General features: G+C 33.2%; 6 protein-coding genes, 1 non-coding gene and 1 pseudogene across 9 annotated transcripts; 4 read left to right on the top strand and 4 right to left on the bottom strand.

Moving 5' to 3' along the window:
• Positions 1-92: 92 nt before the first annotated feature.
• On the top strand, positions 93-2,004 carry LOC104713255 (GDSL esterase/lipase EXL4-like). The gene is made up of 5 exons (XM_010430339.3): positions 93-548; positions 645-775; positions 876-1,112; positions 1,213-1,456; positions 1,641-2,004. Exons 1-5 carry the CDS (start codon positions 296-298, stop codon positions 1,802-1,804), a joined length of 1,029 nt encoding a protein of 342 aa, XP_010428641.1. The 5' UTR covers positions 93-295; the 3' UTR covers positions 1,805-2,004.
• An 818-nt stretch (positions 2,005-2,822) lies between these two features.
• LOC104713257 (GDSL esterase/lipase EXL6-like) lies at positions 2,823-4,877 on the top strand. The gene is made up of 5 exons (XM_010430341.2): positions 2,823-3,116; positions 3,225-3,358; positions 3,479-3,709; positions 3,833-4,094; positions 4,553-4,877. Exons 1-5 carry the CDS (start codon positions 2,876-2,878, stop codon positions 4,714-4,716), a joined length of 1,032 nt encoding a protein of 343 aa, XP_010428643.1. The 5' UTR covers positions 2,823-2,875; the 3' UTR covers positions 4,717-4,877.
• Positions 4,878-5,848: 971 nt separating this feature from the next.
• Positions 5,849-9,060, top strand: LOC104713258 (beta-glucosidase 20-like; annotated as a pseudogene). Its single transcript, XR_015566680.1, has 13 exons — positions 5,849-6,088; positions 6,216-6,285; positions 6,396-6,451; positions 6,544-6,619; positions 6,713-6,790; positions 6,902-6,989; positions 7,091-7,354; positions 7,462-7,577; positions 7,663-7,880; positions 7,978-8,015; positions 8,113-8,215; positions 8,312-8,423; positions 8,532-9,060. The product of XR_015566680.1 is annotated as a beta-glucosidase 20-like (transcript).
• Positions 9,061-11,769: 2,709 nt separating this feature from the next.
• Positions 11,770-12,913, top strand: LOC104713259 (SKP1-like protein 1A). Its single transcript, XM_010430342.2, has 2 exons — positions 11,770-12,271; positions 12,478-12,913. The coding sequence occupies exons 1-2, from the start codon at positions 11,933-11,935 to the stop codon at positions 12,649-12,651; spliced, it is 513 nt and encodes a 170-aa protein (XP_010428644.1). The 5' UTR covers positions 11,770-11,932; the 3' UTR covers positions 12,652-12,913.
• A 1,011-nt stretch (positions 12,914-13,924) lies between these two features.
• TRNAE-UUC (transfer RNA glutamic acid (anticodon UUC)) lies at positions 13,925-13,996 on the bottom strand. The gene has a single exon. It is a non-coding gene; the product is annotated as a tRNA-Glu (tRNA).
• A 222-nt stretch (positions 13,997-14,218) lies between these two features.
• On the bottom strand, positions 14,219-15,524 carry LOC147939221 (la-related protein 1C-like). Its single transcript, XM_087464661.1, has 5 exons — positions 15,129-15,524; positions 14,958-15,045; positions 14,762-14,852; positions 14,581-14,652; positions 14,219-14,421 (listed from the first exon to the last, which is right to left on the bottom strand). The coding sequence occupies exons 1-5, from the start codon at positions 15,289-15,291 to the stop codon at positions 14,371-14,373; spliced, it is 465 nt and encodes a 154-aa protein (XP_087320787.1). The 5' UTR covers positions 15,292-15,524; the 3' UTR covers positions 14,219-14,370.
• A 600-nt stretch (positions 15,525-16,124) lies between these two features.
• LOC104713260 (uncharacterized) lies at positions 16,125-17,835 on the bottom strand. 2 transcript variants are annotated; one of them, XR_015566684.1, is made up of 6 exons: positions 17,456-17,775; positions 17,328-17,376; positions 17,146-17,225; positions 16,912-16,982; positions 16,734-16,806; positions 16,125-16,418 (listed from the first exon to the last, which is right to left on the bottom strand). XR_015566684.1 is itself a non-coding variant. In XM_010430343.3 (6 exons), exons 1-6 carry the CDS (start codon positions 17,694-17,696, stop codon positions 16,269-16,271), a joined length of 711 nt encoding a protein of 236 aa, XP_010428645.1. In that variant the 5' UTR covers positions 17,697-17,835; the 3' UTR covers positions 16,125-16,268. The 2 variants fall into 2 exon arrangements, 1 of the variants encoding a protein (XP_010428645.1); XM_010430343.3 differs by having other exon boundaries at positions 17,099-17,225; positions 17,456-17,835.
• Positions 17,836-17,960: 125 nt separating this feature from the next.
• Positions 17,961-20,704, bottom strand: LOC109124624 (26S proteasome non-ATPase regulatory subunit 3 homolog B). The gene is made up of 8 exons (XM_010430344.3): positions 20,503-20,704; positions 20,205-20,395; positions 19,927-20,064; positions 19,674-19,810; positions 19,516-19,570; positions 19,323-19,433; positions 18,680-18,919; positions 17,961-18,601 (listed from the first exon to the last, which is right to left on the bottom strand). Exons 1-8 carry the CDS (start codon positions 20,579-20,581, stop codon positions 18,089-18,091), a joined length of 1,464 nt encoding a protein of 487 aa, XP_010428646.1. The 5' UTR covers positions 20,582-20,704; the 3' UTR covers positions 17,961-18,088.
• Between the last annotated feature and the right edge of the window lie 61 nt (positions 20,705-20,765).

Below are 20,765 nucleotides of genomic sequence, written 5' to 3' on the forward strand. Positions count from 1 at the left end.
TATAATTAAAGAGTAAATATATTTACAAATAATTCTTTTTTGTGTCTGGTATTTATGTCATCAGATATATGAAATTATTATCTTCCTAATACATGCTGTGACATTCATCCAGTGTGTTCTCACCACTTTCATGCATTTTTGGCTTCCTTAGACAACAAGGACTAGACGTCTAAAAAGACTTAGAAATCAAATTGTATATGTACTACTGACATGAGCTTAGAATGTGAATTCTCTATATGTAAAAACATATATAAGAGAATCTAAAACACTGTCGTAGAAAAAGAAAAAGAAAAATATGGACTTAAAATTAGCTACGTGTAGAAAAAAAGCATTAGCGTTAGTATTATTTTCCATTTATTTCCTATCAACGGATGCTAGAGGATCATTTCCTGCGCTTTTGGCTTTTGGAGATTCAATACTCGATACCGGTAACAACAATTTCCTACTGACTTTTATGAAAGGAAATATCTGGCCATATGGGAAGAGTTGGACCATGAGAATCCCCACAGGAAGATTTGGAAATGGAAGAGTTTTCTCCGATATTATTGGTAAAATATCACAGTCTAATAAAAATGCTATGGTAATCATATGGTATGAATAATATCATTTTGATATAGTAAATTTATCATTAATTGTTATTACAGCTGAAGGATTGGGGATCAAAAAAGTATTACCAGCTTATCGTAAGTTGTTTGTTCCTCCAAGCGAGCTTAAAACCGGTGTTTGTTTCGCATCAGGTGGTGCAGGAGTCGACCCTGTTACATCCAGACTGATGGTGAAAAAAAAGAAATAATGAACTATTATGTCTGTTAAAAAAATGTTATATATCTTAATCAACTAAATATATATAATTTTGGATGGTGGCTTTTGGTCAGAGAGTTTTGAAGCCAAAGGATCAAGTAAACGATTTCAAAGGGTACATAAGGAAGCTAAAGGCCACGGCAGGTTCTTCAAGAGCAAAGGAAATAGTTTCAAACGCAGTGATTCTTGTTTCTCAAGGAAATAATGATATTGGAATCTCATATTTTACGACTCGATCTGCTATTATGCGAGGAATGACTGCCGGTAGATACACCACTAAACTAGCTGGTTGGAATAAACAGTTTATGAAAGTACGAAAATTATATAATGAATTTTTCTTACCAAGCATATCTATCTACATATATATTGATACTAATACGTAGTAATTGGTTTTATGTGTATGTATTGAAGGATTTATATGATCAAGGAGCGAGGAAATTTGCGGTGATGGGAGTGATACCATTGGGATGCTTGCCTATGACGAGAATCGGGATTTGTAACTTCTTTGCGAATAAACTTGCTGAAGATTACAACGGGAAATTGAGGAGGGGGGTTAAAACTTGGGGAGGAGAATCAGGTTTTCGCGGTGCAAAATTTGTCTATGTTGACATGTACAACACTCTTATGGATGTTATCAAAAATTATAGAAGATATGGTAAGTATACATATTCCCTTGTTTTTTTTATTTTCACTATTGTTTGGATGATAGGCATATAACAACGCAATTAGTATAGCTTCTTTAATTTTACATAAATATATGTCACGATTAAGTAATGTTCCTAGCTCGTTCGTAAAAAGTAAAAATTCGTATAGTGATTAAGTTCTTTTATGATTTGCAGGATTTACTAATGAGAAGAAAGGGTGTTGTTGTATGATTTCGTCAATAATACCATGCCCCAACCCAGATAAATACGTCTTCTATGACTTTGTTCATCCCTCCGAGAAATCCTACAAAATTATTTCTAAAAAGCTTGTCGCGGATATCAAGAGGGGTCTTGCCTGATTCCTTTTGCAATACTTTTTTAAAATCTTAATAACAGCCATCGTTAATAATATATATATATGAGAAGACAAAGATCATAGATGGGCGATCTTTCAGTTTTTTTACATAAACCAATGTATAATCCAGTTTAAAGAAACAAATGTATTATGTATTGTTTATTTTATAAAATCCCAGAACAACAAAGACGTTTTGCTTACAAATGTATATTGAATAACTTTTTTCTTTTCTTTTTACGACACATATTCAAGAACGTATCTAATAACAATTCCCTAACAAATTTAGTTGACATTAGACCAAAGTAAGAAAATGACAAAATAAACACTTTTGGACGTTACGGATTTGAAAATCCAGAAAAAAATGAAGAATAAGTCCATGTCACACCTGTTGAATGTAGAGAATAAAGGCTTCGGTCTGTGAGCTTATTTCCCGAGTTGGTCCGTTACGTGAAACACTAACAAAGAGAATTGATTTGGATGATTATAGCTAAAAGTTAAAACTGTACGGGTTTAATTTTCAATTCCTCTATTAAAAGTTGTAGTGCTGTAAAATTAAAGTCTAAACAATTCCTCTGTACAGAATTAATTTTCATTTATATGATTAAACCTTAAACCGTGGAATTAAATCTTTTAGAACTAAAAGAACACGAAAGACTAAATAAGAAAACAACAAACTTGACAATTTCGGACTAAAGTAATTGATGTTGCTCTTTACTAATGTTACTTCCAAATAGGCTTCTCTGATATATATGATCGTATACAAAAAACATGGTCTACAAAAGTTTGAAATATTAACGATGTCTCATGGCAACAACTAACTAAACTTGCCCACATATAAAGACCAGAAACGGACTAAAACATAATTCATTAGATTATATATATGGAATTATTATAGTATTAAAATATCCTAACATTCATTTGGTGTGTACTGTGTACTGTACTCTCATGCATTTGGCCTTCCTACGACAAAAAGGATGTAGACGTCTAAAAATAAGTAGAACAAATCATTTGATTTCTGTATAAAACACATGATACATTAAAAACTGTCCGGAAGAAGTTTGAACTTATTTTCGATATGTTTAGGGAAAAAATATTTGTGTTAGCATTATTTTCTATTTTATTTCTCTCATCGGCGGCTGACAAAAATACATCATTTACTGCGCTTTTTGCTTTTGGTGATTCAGTATTAGATACCGGCAACAATAATTTTCTTCTTACTTTGCTCAAGGGAAATTACTGGCCTTATGGTTGGAATTTTGACTACAAAATTCCAACGGGAAGATTCGGTAATGGAAGAGTTTTCACCGATATAGTTGGTATAACATCATACGTTTAACAACGTTTCTTTAAAAAAATTTGTTGTTAAGTTATATCATGTAGTAGGAATACTAATGATCTCATGTGGTGTAAGTCTTCTATTGTAGCTGAAGGTTTGGGGATCAAAAGACTTGTACCAGCTTATAGCAAGATTCGTCGCATTGGTTCTGATGACCTCAAAACCGGCGTTTGTTTTGCATCTGGTGGTTCAGGAATCGACGATCTTACATCAAGAACACTGGTGAAAAAGATGAATTTATTTGTGTTATTTCGATAAAAAAAACACTATTATATAACTCAACCAATGTTACGTAATAATTATTTTCATTTCTTTTTGGATGGCCGTGGGTGTTTTGGTCAGCGAGTTTTATCGGCAGGCGACCAAGTACAAGATTTTAAAAAGTATTTGAAGAAACTAAAAAAAATAGTGAAACGTAAGAAAAAAGTAAAAGAAATAGTTTCAAACGCAGTGTTTCTTATTTCTGAAGGAAACAACGATCTTGGATACTTTGTCGCTCCCGCTCTCTTACGATTACAGTCCCCAAACACATACACCAGTAGAATGGTTGGTTGGACCAGAAAGTTTCTAAAAGTAAGACAGTAAATAAAATAAAAAACTAATCAAGGTTTAGTATATATGTAATATATAGTAGTATATGAAATATATGCAACTGTTCACACTCTTTTGGTTTATGCATGTAATCTATATGTGAAGGATTTATATGATCTTGGGGCGAGAAAATTCGCGGTGTTGGGAGTGATGCCAGTGGGGTGTTTGCCTCTGCATCGAGCTGTATTCGGTGGGGTATTCGGATGGTGTAATTTCTTCTTGAATAAAGTTACAGAAGACTTCAACAGCAAGTTGCAGAAAGGTCTTATAAGTTACGCAGTAGAATATGATTTTAAAGATGCAAAATTTGTTTACGTCGACATGTACGGTAAACTTATGGATCTTGTCAACCATCCTAAGGCCTATGGTACGTATATACACACCCCATAAATATATGCATGACGTAACCAAGTGATGACAATATCATATACCATGCATATGCACAACACCCATTCATAGTTATTGTATTGTTTTGACTCAAATTTTTCTAGCCGCATCATGCATTTGTTTCTTTTATTCATTTGCAAATCATAACTAATATAGTAATATTTCCCTTTTATTTTCTGTTTACATATATTATTGATGTAGATTAGAATGAAAGGTGAAATTCTTTTTCTAATATATTCTGAATTTCATTATAGTAACTCTCACATATAGGATAAGTTACTATATATAAAGAATTTTTATATTGTATGCAGTTTTTGTTTGTTTTTTTTTTTTTCTCGTTTTGTATTTATATCCAAATCATAACTCTAAAATGTACATGGTGATCAAGATCATGTTGTATCTATAACAATCTATGTGTGTATATATATATACTTGCAGGGTTTTTAGAAGTGAGAAAAGCGTGTTGTTGTATGCCGAATGCAATAATACCATGCTTCAACCCAGATAAACACGTCTTCTATGACTTCGCTCACCCTTCACAGAAAGCCTACGAAGTCATATCTAAACCACTTGTCTATCAGATAGCGAAAGGCCTTGCCTAATTCCTCATTTCTTACAATGTTTTATTTTAATCTTAGTTGTCACCATATCGTTATATATATGTAATGGTCAGTATCATATTTGATTTTCTTACCGTAAAGAGAATGTATAATGTATTGTTCATTTTATATAATCCAACAACAAACGAGAGTTAGTTTTCAAATATAAATCAAGCAAATAAATCCCAAAGAAGGCTAACACAACTGTAAGCTTGTGGATTTGATAGTGTTTGGATAAAAAAAAGAACAAAAATAATTGACACTTTCAGGCTAAGGTGAAATAAACAAAGTCGGCCTCATGGGAACAAGAAAATTATTGTATAAGCACACCCATATATATTTCCAATTCTTCACTCGTGAGCATTTTCTGAAAATTATGCAGACTTTGAATGCAAAAGAGGTCGTTGAGACTTAGGCACTATAGCCTATAGGGACCATATATGTATAGGAAGAAGAAAAGAAGATAATAATAACGATTTTTACATTTAAAATAACATTTCATAAACAAAAATAAAATCTCATGAAAAAAAACATTAATATTTGTTTACTTATAAGAACATGCATGTAAATTTCAGCAAAAAACGGGAATTTTCTTAGTTCATTAAATTAAATTGAGTTCTTAAGTTAATTGCGGATGGATATTATTTTTACTTATACAGTGATCGGAATTATATATCCCTCAACAAACTAGGGAATGGTATACATACAAAAGGTGGTGGGATTAATATTGGTGCATGTTTTGTTAATCTTGTATAGTCATGGATAATAAACCTCCCTATAAATCTGCAGCTTTGTTTCTTCTTCTTTCACACGGATTGCATTGTTTATGTATACCATTTTATTTCGTTGTCTGAATATACCACTTAAACTATACATCCTGTATATTTTATTGTTAAAAAAAAAAAAAAAAATTCTTGTTTATCATCAATCAAATAAGTTCACTTAAAATATTATTCACGTAACAATTTGTTCCAAAAAAAAAAACAGAATTGAATTGAACAATCCATTTATCTGTTGATATATTCATAAATCATAACACACACTTTTTATCTCCTAATTTCCCATTCATTGCCGGTCACGTATGTGAATCACGTGGTTTACATCTTCCCTTTCAGTATCTTAAAGTCTCTTTAGTCTGTCTCTATATATAACAGCAAATATCCCTTCCAACGTATTTGTCAACGTACTTAAGAGATCTACACTAATAATGGGGAGGTTTCATAAACTTCCTCTCATAGGTTTAGTTCTGTTTCTCGGTCTGACCGGCTCACTTACCGCCGCCAGTGAGTATACCTGCTCTAGTACCGATATACACTTTACTCGTGCCAATTTCCCTAAAGGTTTCATTTTTGGTACCGCAACTGCGGCTTTTCAGGTAACATACATTTTTGAATTTAGACTCTAGATAGATACGATCTTTTAGATGATAAAATAAAGTGATTTTTTGGAAACGTTGACTTCGTTATGAAACTTCTAAAAAAGTTAGTGATTTATGTGGTAAGGTTGAAGGAGCTGTAAATGAAGGTTGTAGAGGTCCAAGCATGTGGGACGTATACACAAAGAAATTCCCACGTCTCTTTCACTCTAACTTCCTCTTTTCAAAATTTCACTTTGACTAATGAAAATAATTATTTGTCAATATTAGTCATCTTTTTTTTTTCTTTTTAAATTTATATTTTCAGATAGATGTAATTATCACAATGCCGACGTTGCTGTCGATTTCTACCATCGTTACAAGGTATTAGTTATGTCGTCTAATTACCCCTAGTCTGAAAATATGTCTGTGAAGCTCTCTCGAACTTATGTTAACTTAAAAATTATATTTAATAGGAAGATATCAAGTTGATGAAAAGTCTGAACACTGATGGCTTTAGATTTTCCATTGCATGGCCTAGAATTTTTCCCCGTAAGTTAAAACTCAACAAATTATGGTTTAGTGTTGATTATAATACAAGGAAGCAAATAACAACAACATCCAATTTTTTAAAAATATTAACAGATGGTAGGATGGGGAAAGGAATAAGCAAAGCAGGTGTGCAGTATTACCACGACCTGATCGATGAGCTTCTACAAAATGGTAAATTTTTCTCTCTCCGATAAACTAATATTCTAAATTTGACAAACTCTATATTACATTTACATCAAAGATATTACTAATGTTAACTCTAAATCAATTTCCAAAATTCAGATATAACACCATTAGTTACCGTTTTTCACTGGGACACTCCTCAAGATTTAGAAGATGAATACGGTGGTTTCCTAAGCGACCGCATCATGTAAGATTTTACTAATATTAACAACTTACGATGATTTTTTTTTTTTTTTTTGTCTACAACTCAAAACACGATGAACCTTTTATTTATATATATAAACGCAGAGAGGATTTTACGGAATATGCAAACTTCACATTCCAAGAGTACGGACACAAAGTGAAGCATTGGATCACATTTAACGAGCCATGGGTGTTCAGTCGATCTGGCTACGACATTGGGAAAAAAGCACCGGGACGATGTTCAAGTACATCAAAGAACATGGAGAGTTGTGTCATGATGGACAGTCCGGATACGAAGCTTATATCGTCAGTCATAACATGCTCTTAGCACATGCCGATGCCGTTGAGGCCTTTAGGAAATGCGATAAGGTTTCCATATAAACATTAACTAACTAGCATCACTAAAGTTACTGTGAATATTTTACGTAATTTGATGAACTAAGTATTTACAAACATTTACTTCTATTTGTTTATAGTGTAACGGTGGTAAAATTGGGATTGCTCATAGTCCAGCTTGGTTTGAGGCACATGAGCTCTCGGACGAAGAGCATGGACCTCCTGTAACCGGCCTGATCGACTTCATATTGGGATGGTAACAAAATTTACTAATTTTTTAAAAAACAGATATATAGTATGAAAAAATAAAATATGTGACAAATACTATTCTGACTCCGCAGGCATTTGCATCCGACCACATATGGAGATTATCCACAATCAATGAAGGATCATGTTGGACATCGACTGCCAGAATTCACAGAGGCACAGAAGGAGAAGTTGAAAAATTCAGCTGATTTTGTAGGAATAAATTACTACAGTTCGGTATTTGCAATGCACGACGAAGAGCCAGATCCTTCGCAACCAAGTTGGCAGAGTGATTCCCTAGTGGACTGGGAACGTAAGTCTCATTTGACTTAATTTTGAAATAAATTTAGACTATTTTCATTAATTCTCACTTGATTAATTTTATCCAACTTTTGTTCGACTTTTTTCAGCAAGGTATGTGGATAAACTCAATGCTTATACTGCCACGGTATATATGATGATTATTTTAGTTTTAGTAACTTACGATGTAACTAAAATGAAAATATTAAAATTGATTATATATTTTGTTTTTTTCTTTTTATAAGCCTGATGTTGCGAAAGTGGAAGTCTACGCAAAAGGTTTGAGGAGCCTACTGAAATATATTAAGGATAAATACGGAAATCCTGAAATCATGATCACCGAGAATGGTTAGATAGAAACGTTTTTTACCTAAATTAAATCTCAAAACGTTTCCCTAATTTTTGTATATATACATATATTGAGTTGTATGTGTTTGATTTAAGGATATGGAGAGGATCTAGGCGAGCAAGACACAAGTCTTGTACTGGCGCTCTCAGATGAACACAGAAGATACTATATACAGAGGCATCTCTTGAGCTTGCACGAATCAATTTGGTCAGTAAAACAAATCATGCATGTTTTTTGAGTTTTACCTTTACCAAAAAAGACTGTTTTATTTTCAGGATGCATGATAGTGTGTTTTTCTCCACTTTGTTTTTGCAGCGATGATAAAGTAAATGTTACGGGGTATTTTCATTGGTCATTGATGGACAATTTCGAATGGCAAGAAGGATACAACTCGAGATTTGGGCTATACTATACTGATTACAAAAATAATTTGACACGCCACGAAAAATTATCAGCCCAGTGGTACTCGAATTTCCTCCATGATGGATTGAAAGGGTTCGAAGATGAACACAATGGACTGAAAGGGTTCGAAGATGAGCCCAATGAACTGAAAGGGTTCGAAGATGAGCACAATGAACTGAAAGGGTTAGAAGATGAGCACAATGGACTAAAAGAGTTCGAAGATGAGCACAATGGATTGAAAGGGTTCGAAGATGAGCATGATGAGTTGTAGAGTTTACTCTGCAAATAGACAACGAAAATTATATTCACAAACTCTTTGTTTACAGTTAATACATTTACATATTCAAGCAAAAGATAAGTCGATATATAAACAGGTAAAGTTTGGAATTGGATACTCTCATAAGTTGTAAGTTTTGATATACGTACTCAAAATGTTTTTTAATTCCTGTTTTTCTCATAAGTTGTATAAGCTTGCAAGAAGAAATTCTTATCGAAGAGCATGCTCACCTCCGGATTAGTTAGACTTCAGATATGGGCCTTGGAACTTTATGAATAATTCAGATATGGGCCTTGGAACTTTATGAATAGACTCACTCAGTTATCTTTAAAAGATATATCAGCTACCAAACTTTAATTTTGGTAGATGAGAAACGGAGAAATCATCATCCTCCATTCGTTCACGGATTAGCCATTAAGAAATTAGTATTCTATATGTTGAGCGTGCATCTTCTAGAATGAATCATGACACTTGTAAGAAGTAAGAAAGCCACTGTCAAAAAAAAAAAAGTAAGAAAGCCATGGATTATATTATACCTTAAACCCAACCCGGCCCACAAACAACTTTCTCTTCATACAGTATTTTTTAACTATGATCCGCGGTACACCACGGAGCAAAATTATTTATAACTAAAATATTTAAATTATAAGTTGTATTTATCGGTTAAATATGTTATAATTATATAATAATTGTTAAATAAACTATATAATATTATAATATAATTTATTTTTTACATAATATTTATTTAATTAATTTAATTAGATATGTTTATTCTTTGATACCGACAGTGTTAACAAAATAATGAAATGATGTTTTACCTGTGTTACACCAAATTAATGATATTTTTTAATTTATATAAATATCGATAAAACCCGTCCCGCTATATAACCCCGTCCCGAGATATTTTAATTCACACTATATCATTTTTATTTTTAATATTTATTGTGTATCTACGGTATAATATTTATCATATTTAACTTTTTAAAAAGTTTTAAATATTTTTCATATTTAACCTTTTAAAAATCTTTAAAATAAAGAACCGAAATAAACCAAATAAAAGTTTTTAAAGTTTGAATGCCTGATAAATTAAGTTTTCTACTCATTTGTATTCAGAATTGTATTCAGAATCATTTTGGCTTCTTTTATAGTATAACTCTAAACCATTGCCCAATTTTCTTAGACGATGTGGGATATTGTACCCGTATTTTTATTCATCTATTGAGTAATATATGTCTGTTTTTAAAATTTTGTATTACATCATATGCAGGAAAAAATCACAATTTTTATTAACTAAATGTATTATAGAATAATTCAAAATAATTTAAATATAAATTCAAATAAAAATGAAAAAGAATCATATATTTATGTTTGAATAAGGTAGAAAGATTTTTTTATTTTTTAAAATTTTACCTATAATTAATTTTGAAGTTTTGGTAACTAATATTAAAGTTAATGCATTAAATGTAAAAACTTTCCTAAAAATATTTTTCAGCAAAAACTGCTGCAAAAATACTAGTATAGATTCATGGTTTTATTTTAATTCTTGGATCTCCTATTTAGGGGGGGTTATTGGTTTAGGATTTAGAAAGAATTTTAATGACTTTAAAAGTTATGTAAAATATGTTGTTATTCAATCAAGACTTTTAAAAACTCTTTAAAAATTTGGTGTTATTGGTTGTAGATTTGTAAAAAGTTATCTAAAATCTTGATAAATCTAGTGTTATTGGATTAAGAGTCTTATAAAGTCATTAAAAGTTTTATGTTATTCAATTAAAACTAAAGAATCTTGGATTGTTAATGAATTCAAGTTTGGTGTTATTGGTTTAGGATTTTATATCATTTCCTTCATAACAAAAGTCATGAAAACTCTTTCATCAAATAGAAAGATTTTGAAAGATTTTATGAAAGATTTTACAAGATTAGGAAACACAAATCAGCAAGATTTAAAATAACTTCCTAAACAATCTCTTATAGAATCCTTCATTTTTACTTTCTAATTTTCTATGATTTTAAAAATCAGCAAAATTTTTAAAAACACAAAATCATGAAAATTCTTTCTAAATCCTAAACCAATACCCCTTCTTTAGTATGTTCAATTCCAAGAAATCACGTTGGTATCCATCAAGCAGAAGACATCACGGGTACCATAAAATCGTAAAAGAAATGATCTAATCATGTTTAGGTCGAATCGTCAAAAGGGAGAAGCATCCACAATTTTTCCAAATATTCATCTTAGAATCTTAGTTAAGATCATGTTCAAGTCTGAAATCCTTTTTTTTGTTACCAGAAAATCATGATAAAGTATATATAACAATAGTTATTAATTAGTAAAGAAAAATATAAAAGATGATAATGATGATATACAAAAAAAAAAAAGATATGACTAATTAAGAAATAAAAGAACAAAATAATGAAAAGAGAAGAAAATACATAGCACATAATAATACTGTATGATTCTTGACCAAAAATAAGTTAAATGTATTATTATTATTATTATTATTATTATTATTATTATTATTATTATTGTATGATTCAGAAATACATCATTTTATTAAAAGCTTAACAAAGCTGATTTCATTGATTTATTCTTATCATACAGTGATTTCAATATATCTTTTTACTTTTTTCTCTGACAATTATGGAATTGTATCCCAAAAAGAAAAGAAAAAAAGGAAAAATATAAAATCAATCATATATTAATTAATGAGATAAATACAACGAATTCGACGGATCAAAGTTAATTTCCCAAAAGAAAAAAAAATAGAAAACAATCCTAATTTCATTAAAACAATAAATAAAAAGTTAACTTTATAAAAAAATAAAAAAGTAAAAAAAAAAAACATATTTCCTTTATTATTTCCTAAACAATAGACCGACTTAACAAAAATTAGGGATTCTCTCTAATATATATAAATAGAGAGAGACCCCCCAAACTTTTTTTTTATCATATTTTCGTCTCCTCTCAAGAAAATTTCACAAACTCTCTCCCAAATCTAAAAAAAAGCTCTCTCTCTTTTTCTCAAAAATCAAATCAAAGATGTCGACGACAACAACGACGAAGAAGATCGTGTTGAAGAGTTCCGATGGTGAATCTTTCGAGGTTGATGAATTGGTTGCTCTCGAATCACAAACCATAGCTCATATGGTTGAAGACGACTGCGTCGACAACGGTGTCCCTCTCCCTAACGTTACGAGCAAGATCCTCGCTAAGGTGATCGAGTATTGCAAGAAACACGTCGAGGTTACTGCTTCCAAGACCGATGCCGCTGATGGTGCTGCTGCTGGTGCTGCTTCTTCTGCCGCCGACGAAGAACTCAAGACCTGGGATGCTGAGTTTATGAAGATCGATCAGGCTACCCTCTTTGAACTCATCCTGGTTTGTTTCCCTTTCCCCCTCGATTTGATTTTTTTAGGGTTTTCGATTTGGGGGTAAATTGAAATTAGGGTTTCGTAAATTTGGGGATTTGTTTTAGAAATCGGATTTCGTTTAGGGTTTCTTAGGAATTGAATCTGGAATTGAAATTGTTTAGGGTTCTTATGTGAATATTGATCTAATTGGTTTTTTTGGATTTTGTTGTGTAGGCTGCGAATTACCTGAACATCAAGAACTTGCTTGACCTAACATGTCAAACAGTGGCTGATATGATCAAGGGGAAGACTCCAGAAGAGATTCGCACAACGTTCAACATCAAGAATGACTTCACACCAGAGGAAGAAGAGGAGGTTCGCAGAGAGAACCAATGGGCTTTTGAATGATTCTCTCATTCAATCTCTGATGTTTCGAAGATCAAACCAAACCAGTCTCCTCATCTCTTATGTTTATCCCCGTTTTTCTTCTTCTAAGTGTTTGATGATATGACTTTGCTTTCTTTTTTTAATATTCATGACTATGTTCTCTTCTTCTTCTTCCTCTTTGTCTTCTCTGTTATGGTATCAAGAACCACCATTGTCTCTTTACTCTTTTGGATAATTTGTGCTTTTTAGTTATCTTTTAAGAGTGATTTGCTGGTTTGCCTTATTGCTGCTTCGTTCGTTCTTCTTCGTTGCAAAGCTTCTTTGTAGTTCTCTGTAACTCTGCCTTTATGTTCGTTCTCTGATGCCATTAGAACAGGTGGTCTTGAGTTAAATCAATTGCTCACCTCTCTGTACCCATTAGAACATTCGATTTATATGTTCTCTGATGCCATTAGAACAGATGGTCTGAGTCAAATCAATTGCTCACAAATCTTTACCCCTTACTAGGGGTTCAAGTTTTGAAGCTATTCATTAGGTGTTTTAATCGATTGAGCTAACTTAACATCTGTTTTGAATGTTGCCAGACCATAAGATATTAGGAAAACGGATGCAGAATTGTGTAGATATTGTTGTTATATACTAGGGAGCAGAATAGTTAAGCTTCTTCTACAACAAAGATATGTAGTGACAACAATTTCAATTTTCAAGATTTGAGTTGGCTTTGAGATGTTTTTAGCAGTAGCATATTCCAAAACCAACCAGATTAGCGTTTTTGTTTGCTTGCCAAAACAAATCTGAAAGCTGATGAAGTTACATCAGCTGCAGAGCATCAGTGCATATCCAAATTGAAGATCGGATGATTGAGATTTCTGGTAACATAAATAGATATATAACTTCATGACGCGTTAAAGAAGATACAAAAAAACTGATGAACAAGGATTTAACTAAAATCTAGACTTGATATTTCAAGACACAGCTCTCTAGTTCTTTCTGGGAGAGAATGCATTTAATCACTCCAATCTTCTCACGTTTTTGGTATCGAATATAAACTGCAGGATGTGATTTGGTTTCAAAGATCCAAACGTAAGTTGGTGAGTTTGAAACCCACTGAGAAGAAGATTACAGAGTTATTGCAAGAAGAGTTGCCTTAAGACTTCCACAGGGAAAATAATTCTAAGTTCGTGCTTGAGGAGATTGCTCACAAAACTGTAAAACAAAGCGACGTATGTGCCTCTACAGCTCTACTTCACAACAAAGTATCAGCGGTTAAGGAAAACAAAAATTGCTCAAAAATCTCCGATGCCGGGAATCGAACCCGGGTCTCCTGGGTGAAAGCCAGATATCCTAACCGCTGGACGACATCGGATATATTTGTTAAGATTCTCTCAGTCAGAATATATTAGCGCTAATGATTAAAATTTGCATTACAAGGTTGAACAAAAGTTAGGGCCTCATGAACTATGTGATGCAAAAATCCATGCCACTATGCAAAAAACATGTGTTGCATAATCTGTTCGACGTAAATCAGGGAAAGAACGTAAGCTTTTTGATTAATTTCAGCGGTAAATTATTAGGACTAAAAATAATGAAAGTGAACATTTGTATTTCATTAATATATTGAGCGAAAACCCCAAAAGTACATTTAGAAAACCCAAAAGTATGTAGGACAAAGGTACATAATATCAAAATCTACTGGTCTCGTCTTCATTACTGCTATCGGTACGTGGAGGCCGGGAGCCTTCATGAGCGTATGTATCTCTCCCATCCAATGCGTTTCCGCAACTTGCCATTCTACGAAATTTGATTTCAACATTCAAGTGAATATTAGTATATCATTATCCATTAATTATTGGTGTTTAATAAATAAAATGTCTTTTTAAAAAATTGTATTACATATTTAAGTTTAAGATAATAAGAAGAGATGTGTAACGTGTAATAATTAGTAATTACCTGAACTTCAACCGTAGCTGATGATCTCAGTGAAGACAATAGAAACTCAATATCATTGGTCATACTTTTGATCTGGTGTAAAAGAAAAAAAAAATCAGTTGGTATGTATATATTACACACTACCATATTCTTGAAAGAACAAATATATATATATATTCCATCAACTTTTGAAGTTACTTACTCTTGGAAATTCTGCAATACAGAGAATACTAACCCATCCTTGATTGTCCATTTGAGATTTCAAGTGTACATCTTTCACCAAATTTTCATCGCTGCATTATAATATCAATCAACGTAAAACATATGACAAGACGAAATCTATAAATTCAGAAAATTAACTCGAAAGTAAATAAACCAAAAAATAAAAGTTTATTTACCTAAAATAATAATCAATCTGAAAACGGATGACCGAAGGTAAATTAGACTCTAATGCCTCCCTCCTTAAATCTGGAAGTTCCGATAGATCTGTATAACTCACATAAGTTATTAGAATACTCAAATTAGTTAGTATTATATAAAAGTAAACCCCAATATTGATAACAACTTACCAAACGTAGGTCTATAAGAAAACTGTGGAAAAGGAAACCACGGTTGAACATTAAACATCATAGGCGGTTGAGGTTGCACTTGTCTGACTATTCGTCGACTTGATCCTCCGTTCGAGACTGAACCTTGAATCTGATGATGTGTGTTTCTATTCTGAGTAGTCATATTGATGATAATAAAGAAGTTGAACAAAAACTTGTTTGAACTATTTGATGGTCTAGAAATAATGTTTCTCGGTATCTTGAATACAGGGTTGAGTTAACACAACTGGAAGTAGATACATAGAGGATAGTTTATATAATGGATGATTCCTTATTCCTACTTGAATTTACAATTAGACTAATTTTGTGATTCCCTATTCCTACTTAAATATTCACAACACAATTCTATTTCTAGTTGAATTAGATTCTGATAAAAGACACACAATTACCCAAGTTATATGTGTAAGATGTTAAATTAGGCTTTATATTCATTTAATAATTGAGTATGTTGCATAAAAAATTTAGTCCATGTATATCTTGATTATCCGAATAATTTTTAAATATCTTAATAAATAAAATATAATATTTAAATATTAGTATCAAATATATTAAAAACTAAATTTTCTATTTACATCATATTATTTTATACGTAAAACTGTTTTTCTGCCAAAATCACAAAATTGTGGGTTTTCACTTTTCACCAAAAACTGTTTTCTCACAAATTGTAAATAACAACAAATAACTAAAAGTATATTTTTAAAAATTCATATATAAAATAAAAACTAACTAATCTAATTAAATAATTATATATAGCTTAAATTAATAGTCTAAATAGATTTACGTGGATTAGAATATATTTTAAAAATTGGTAGTTAAATGGGATGTTTTGACATCACTAGATATGTGCAAAAAGAACACTACACGCTTGAATTATAGTTTTGTTAAAAGGAAAAAAATAATGCAACTTCAAAGTTATATATACTTTGTAATTTCGTTTTTTTTTTTTGGTAAAGTAAAAAGTTTATGAAGAACATTCCCAAAATGATGTTGCCAGCAAACAAAACACGAGACAACAACTTTATAAATATTGTAGAACAACAAGACTGCAAAAATCTTTCAAAGTTCTTCACCTAATCTGACTTGAGCCTTAAGCATCAGCTTTCAGAGCATACACGGTTCCAAAGTTTCGGCAGACTGTACTTTTTCTTTCTTTTCTTTATATTCCTCCAGCGTTATCAGTGATTCCTTGTTTTTGGTCCAATCTGCAGGTCTTGTTGGCATGATTATCGCAATATACCCTTCCCGGTCAGCCTGAGATAAATGTTAGATCTTATAAATATGGGAGCCAAGAGGTAACCAAGATTCAGAACAGCATCAGCTTTATATCCTACTCATGTACAAAGTCAAAGAAACGATGATGAAGTTACTTGAGTTACTCGACTGATTCCATAAGCAAAATTCTTGACATTAGAAGTATAACATAAGAGCTCAAATTGTTATAGAAGATACAGCAACAATAGACACTCATAGCAAAAACATGAGATTTTCATTGGTTCATCAATTTGAGGATATGTTAGACAAGACAAAGTATGAATTATCAAACTTTTCTCTTCTCTTAGTTCTTACCGATGAATTAAGAAGCTCAGGTTGCATGATTAATCTCTCGTTCACCTCCAAGAGAGAGCCTTTAACGCAACACCTAGTGAAAAAAAAAACCAACTCAGAACAAAAACAACTTCATCTTCTTGCATATGGGAACTTAGAACAAAGGAAAGTGATGAAACCAGAAAAAAAGCGTTTGCACCTCACAATATAGGTATCTTTTGCAGTGGAAACTTTGCACAATGCCGTATTCGGTTCAGAGCGCAACGCATTCTGCACAATAAGAGAGCATGTGAAAAAAACACTAAGCTAAAGCCAGAAGCTCGACTCAATCAAAGAAAGTGAACAAAACAAGTTTCGAACTGCAACTTCAAGCAAGAGAAAGCAACCTTTTTACGCTTGCCGGAGACTTTCAAGACGCTACGATCAGACTTACCAACATTGAAATCGACGTTAGTGATCCCACCTTCGTCTTTAAAAGCTATATGCGTAGGTGCCAATCCAATCACACACAAACTAACAAACAAACAAACAAACACAAGCACACACAAGTAAGAGAACCAAATTCCATTATTTTCAATGTGAGATTCAAACAAAAGGAACAATCTTTGGACATACCCATTAGCGTGACGGTAGATGTATTGATCATGACCTGATTTCGTGAAATCTACACAATATTGAAAAAGGGTTTAATTCACTTCAAAACTATCAAAAGGGGGCAGTAGCTGAATCTGCTGTGAACGAACCTGTGATGAAGTAAGAAACAAAATTGATTTGTGTAGCTGAAGGAGGAATAAGGGGAAGCTCTCCAATATCTGAAAGAAGCAGTTTTCTCAATTCGTCTTCGTCTTCATCTCGCTTTTCACCATCTTCTTGAGCTTGCTGCTTCTGTTGCTCATCGCATGCTTCTACACTTTGCTTAGTTAATTCGATAACATCTTCAGTCTCTGGATTCGTCGTTACCTCAGTCTTCTGAATCTCCTCCATTCTCCGTAAGTTTCAGACAAAAACAACAACACAGAACAAAACTCTTTTCGAGTGTTTAACCTTTCGACGGCGAGAAAACACAATCGGAGATACTTCGCCGATTTGGAATTAGATAACTAATGGGCCTTAAACAAGGCCCATTTACTAATCTTGGGTTTGAATCATGTTTTATATTCTTAGTATTACCCACATTATGCCTCTACGGTGAATTTATCAGAAAATTTTGACGAGCTATGCAAATACTAATCCGAATGAACGAACTTATTTAACAAAAGTTTTTGAGTTTTTGATTTCATAAAGCAAGGGAAACGATGTGCACAACAACAACAAAAGGCAGAGATGTCTCGAAATAACAAAAGTGTTTAACAGCCAAATAGAATTTTGAATCAGATCTATAAGTCATCATCGTCTTCCTCAGCCATGTATTTGGCGAGTTCCTCTTCCTGCTGTTTTTTCTCCCTCCTTTTCTCGTCACTTTCTTTCTCCTTATGAGTGTTTGGAGGGAACCTCAAGGCTCTGACCGCTTCATTGTGCATGTTCAAACAGAAGGCAATTCTGGAGTTAAACGCTGTCTGAGGTTCGTTGGTTGAGTAAATGTCTCCTGTTTCCTTGGAGACCATCCAACCATTCTTGTGGTCAATGGTTGCATCGATTGCTCCATCTCTGATAGCTTTAGCAACAATGCTTTCTGCATCAGCCACTGGGTTTGCTGAGTTCAATCTTAGCTTCAGGGCAACGTCTTGTAGGGAGATTCTGGAGTAAGAGATGCTGATATTGCGAAGTCCTGTTCTGATGACGTTGTGACGCAGTCTAACTATGAGGTTGTGAGTCCTGTCATTCGCAAATGTTTTTGCAAACTTCTCTTGGACGTTCCCAAATAGCTCCAGGTCACCAATCCTCACAGCCTGTCAATAACATAAACAAGAGTATTAGTAAGAGAACCTCAACTAATGAGGATGTCACATATGCAATGATGGACTTACATTGGTTAGCTCAAAGTATGGCCTCAGAGGCTTCTCCATTCCCTTTTGAGTGAAGATTGAACGTTCTGGAATTTCACCCAACAACAGTCGAACTATAATAGCCCACTTATTGCACTGAATCCTGAATCCCAAAGATGCAATAGGTGCTTTCCTAGCAGCCTGGAGAAGGCTCTCTTTTGCATCCGTGTACTCTAGTTGAATCGTCCGGATCTTTCCCAAGTAAAACAGGTACCTACAAAACTGTATATCATATCATGAGATGAGTATCCTCCGGCTAGAGAATATACATATACTTTTGTCAATATGGAGGTCTCAGAAATCAGGAGAAGGCTCAATGAAGCGAAGAAAAGGAACACGCAAGGTAGATTAAAGAAAATATGATGAATGAGCAGATTCAGAAACATAACAAGAGAAACAAGAAAACTGAATGACAGAACGTACAACATAGTGCAACATACATAGAAGAACATGAGCATTGCATAGCAGCAGTTAACATAAGTGAAATAGGAATATGTGAATGCAATATGAAGAAACTGAGAGTGAAAAGTTGGCAAAAGTAAGCATCAGATAAATAGATATACACAATAACCTAAAACTAGAAAGCCACGATGCCAATTATTTGGAGGCAAGACTGAAAGGTTACCTGTTGGTTAGAGTGTGCCTCAAATCGAGGTGCCTTTGACCTAAGCTTCTCTGCTTGGTCGTAGAGATTGTAGTGGAGATAGTTGCGGAGCAACAGATTCAAAAGTGTTTCCTGCAACATGAAAGGCAGTTATAAGTATCAAAGCAAAAGACAGATAAGATTGACTGTTTTGGAAAATTTGAAAATTACGCACTTGGCCCAACTCGTCATGGCGCAGCGTTGCCGAATGATGTAGAGCAAGAAGAGTACTGCAACAGAAATAGATACATACAAGTAATCTCAGATAACTGACTGTTTGACTAATGTGAAAGACTTAAAAGACGAAAAACAAACTGAGAGTGAACTACTCACCTACGTATCTCAGCAAGATCATCTGTTAGCTCATAGCTTAAAGAGTAGTAAAAATACAATTTAGAAGCAATGACATCAACGGTTCTCCTGTTAACGTTCTTGAGGCGAGCAATGCTAGCTGAAGAACAAACTTTAGCCTGAAAAAGATAAGAAAGCAAAAGCACATCTGTAAATTAGAGACCTCAAACAAGACTAAATCAACAAAGTATGTAAAACAAAGACCCTTAAAAAGAGAGAGAAGAAAAAAGTAAACCTCGTTGTACTTCTTCTGATCAATGAGAAAAAGAAGAACAATAAAGTAGCAGTAAATCTCGAGCTCAGCAGGTAAATGCTTAGGAGGAGCTTGAGATGTTGATGATGCTGTATCAACTTCCATGTCATGTTCATCACTCTGAAACCCATCATTAAAAAAATAAATATCCAAACATCAGCTAGGCGCATTCAAAATAGAAGGGGTAATCTAAAATTGAGCAAGTTACAGAACCTAAATAAGCTAAGAATTCACAATTACACGGAAATCAAAGTAGATACCTTAGGAACAAAAGGAGAAATACGAGTGTGAGCCTCGGATCCAGGAACCAAAGCGAAATCAAGGAAAGAAGAGAGCACAGAAGCGGTGAGCTTCTGTCGTAGTCCAACGGTGAGACGTACAGCACGAGCAATTCGACGGACTTCTTTGGTGTAAGAACCGGTATCGATCAGAGCTGCAATCTCCTTCAAATCTGGGGACAAAAAGAAGAAAGCATTCCAATTGAAATCAAATTTTGAGAAAAGGAAAAAAGCAACCCTAGTAGCGAAAACTGAAGGATAAAAAAGATCGAAGACTTACGCTGCAGAGTAGAGGTAGTAGCAGAGACTACGGATTGAGTTGGGGTGTGATTATCTTTCATCTCCACATCTTGAGTCATCTTTTTTCTTCGCGAATCTCAGTTTCTTCAACAAATTGATGGGAGAGTTTTGTGGCCTTCTGAGGGATTAAGAACATATAAGTAAATCATATATTTTCCTTTTTCATACCCAAACTATTTTCCTTTCTTTTCCTTCAAGACAGAATTATAATTTACTAATAAATTGATTGTATCGTTGGAAAGA

This window comes from Camelina sativa, chromosome 9, assembly GCF_030686135.1.
Source record: "Camelina sativa cultivar CO46 ecotype springtype chromosome 9, ASM3068613v1".
Lineage (NCBI taxonomy): Eukaryota > Viridiplantae > Streptophyta > Magnoliopsida > Brassicales > Brassicaceae > Camelina > Camelina sativa.

Coding starts and splice junctions, on each gene's coding strand:
- LOC104713255 (XM_010430339.3), top strand. CDS start 296: ATGGACTTAAAATTAGCTACGTGTAGAAAAAAAGCATTAGCGTTAGTA. Junction 549..644: donor AGTTTTCTCCGATATTATTG/GTAAAATATCAC, acceptor TTGTTATTACAG/CTGAAGGATTGGGGATCAAA. Junction 1,113..1,212: donor GGAATAAACAGTTTATGAAA/GTACGAAAATTA, acceptor TATGTATTGAAG/GATTTATATGATCAAGGAGC.
- LOC104713257 (XM_010430341.2), top strand. CDS start 2,876: ATGTTTAGGGAAAAAATATTTGTGTTAGCATTATTTTCTATTTTATTT. Junction 3,359..3,478: donor ATCTTACATCAAGAACACTG/GTGAAAAAGATG, acceptor TGTTTTGGTCAG/CGAGTTTTATCGGCAGGCGA. Junction 4,095..4,552: donor CAACCATCCTAAGGCCTATG/GTACGTATATAC, acceptor ATATACTTGCAG/GGTTTTTAGAAGTGAGAAAA.
- LOC104713259 (XM_010430342.2), top strand. CDS start 11,933: ATGTCGACGACAACAACGACGAAGAAGATCGTGTTGAAGAGTTCCGAT. Junction 12,272..12,477: donor CCCTCTTTGAACTCATCCTG/GTTTGTTTCCCT, acceptor TTTGTTGTGTAG/GCTGCGAATTACCTGAACAT.
- LOC147939221 (XM_087464661.1), bottom strand. CDS start 15,291: ATGACTACTCAGAATAGAAACACACATCATCAGATTCAAGGTTCAGTC. Junction 14,853..14,957: donor CAGATTGATTATTATTTTAG/GTAAATAAACTT, acceptor ATTATAATGCAG/CGATGAAAATTTGGTGAAAG. Junction 14,422..14,580: donor CAGCTACGGTTGAAGTTCAG/GTAATTACTAAT, acceptor CAAATTTCGTAG/AATGGCAAGTTGCGGAAACG.
- LOC104713260 (XM_010430343.3), bottom strand. CDS start 17,696: ATGGAGGAGATTCAGAAGACTGAGGTAACGACGAATCCAGAGACTGAA. Junction 16,983..17,098: donor TCTCCGGCAAGCGTAAAAAG/GTTGCTTTCTCT, acceptor CTTATTGTGCAG/AATGCGTTGCGCTCTGAACC. Junction 16,807..16,911: donor AAAGATACCTATATTGTGAG/GTGCAAACGCTT, acceptor TTTTTTCACTAG/GTGTTGCGTTAAAGGCTCTC.
- LOC109124624 (XM_010430344.3), bottom strand. CDS start 20,581: ATGACTCAAGATGTGGAGATGAAAGATAATCACACCCCAACTCAATCC. Junction 20,065..20,204: donor TTTCTCCTTTTGTTCCTAAG/GTATCTACTTTG, acceptor GATGGGTTTCAG/AGTGATGAACATGACATGGA. Junction 18,602..18,679: donor CATACTTTGAGCTAACCAAT/GTAAGTCCATCA, acceptor TGTTATTGACAG/GCTGTGAGGATTGGTGACCT.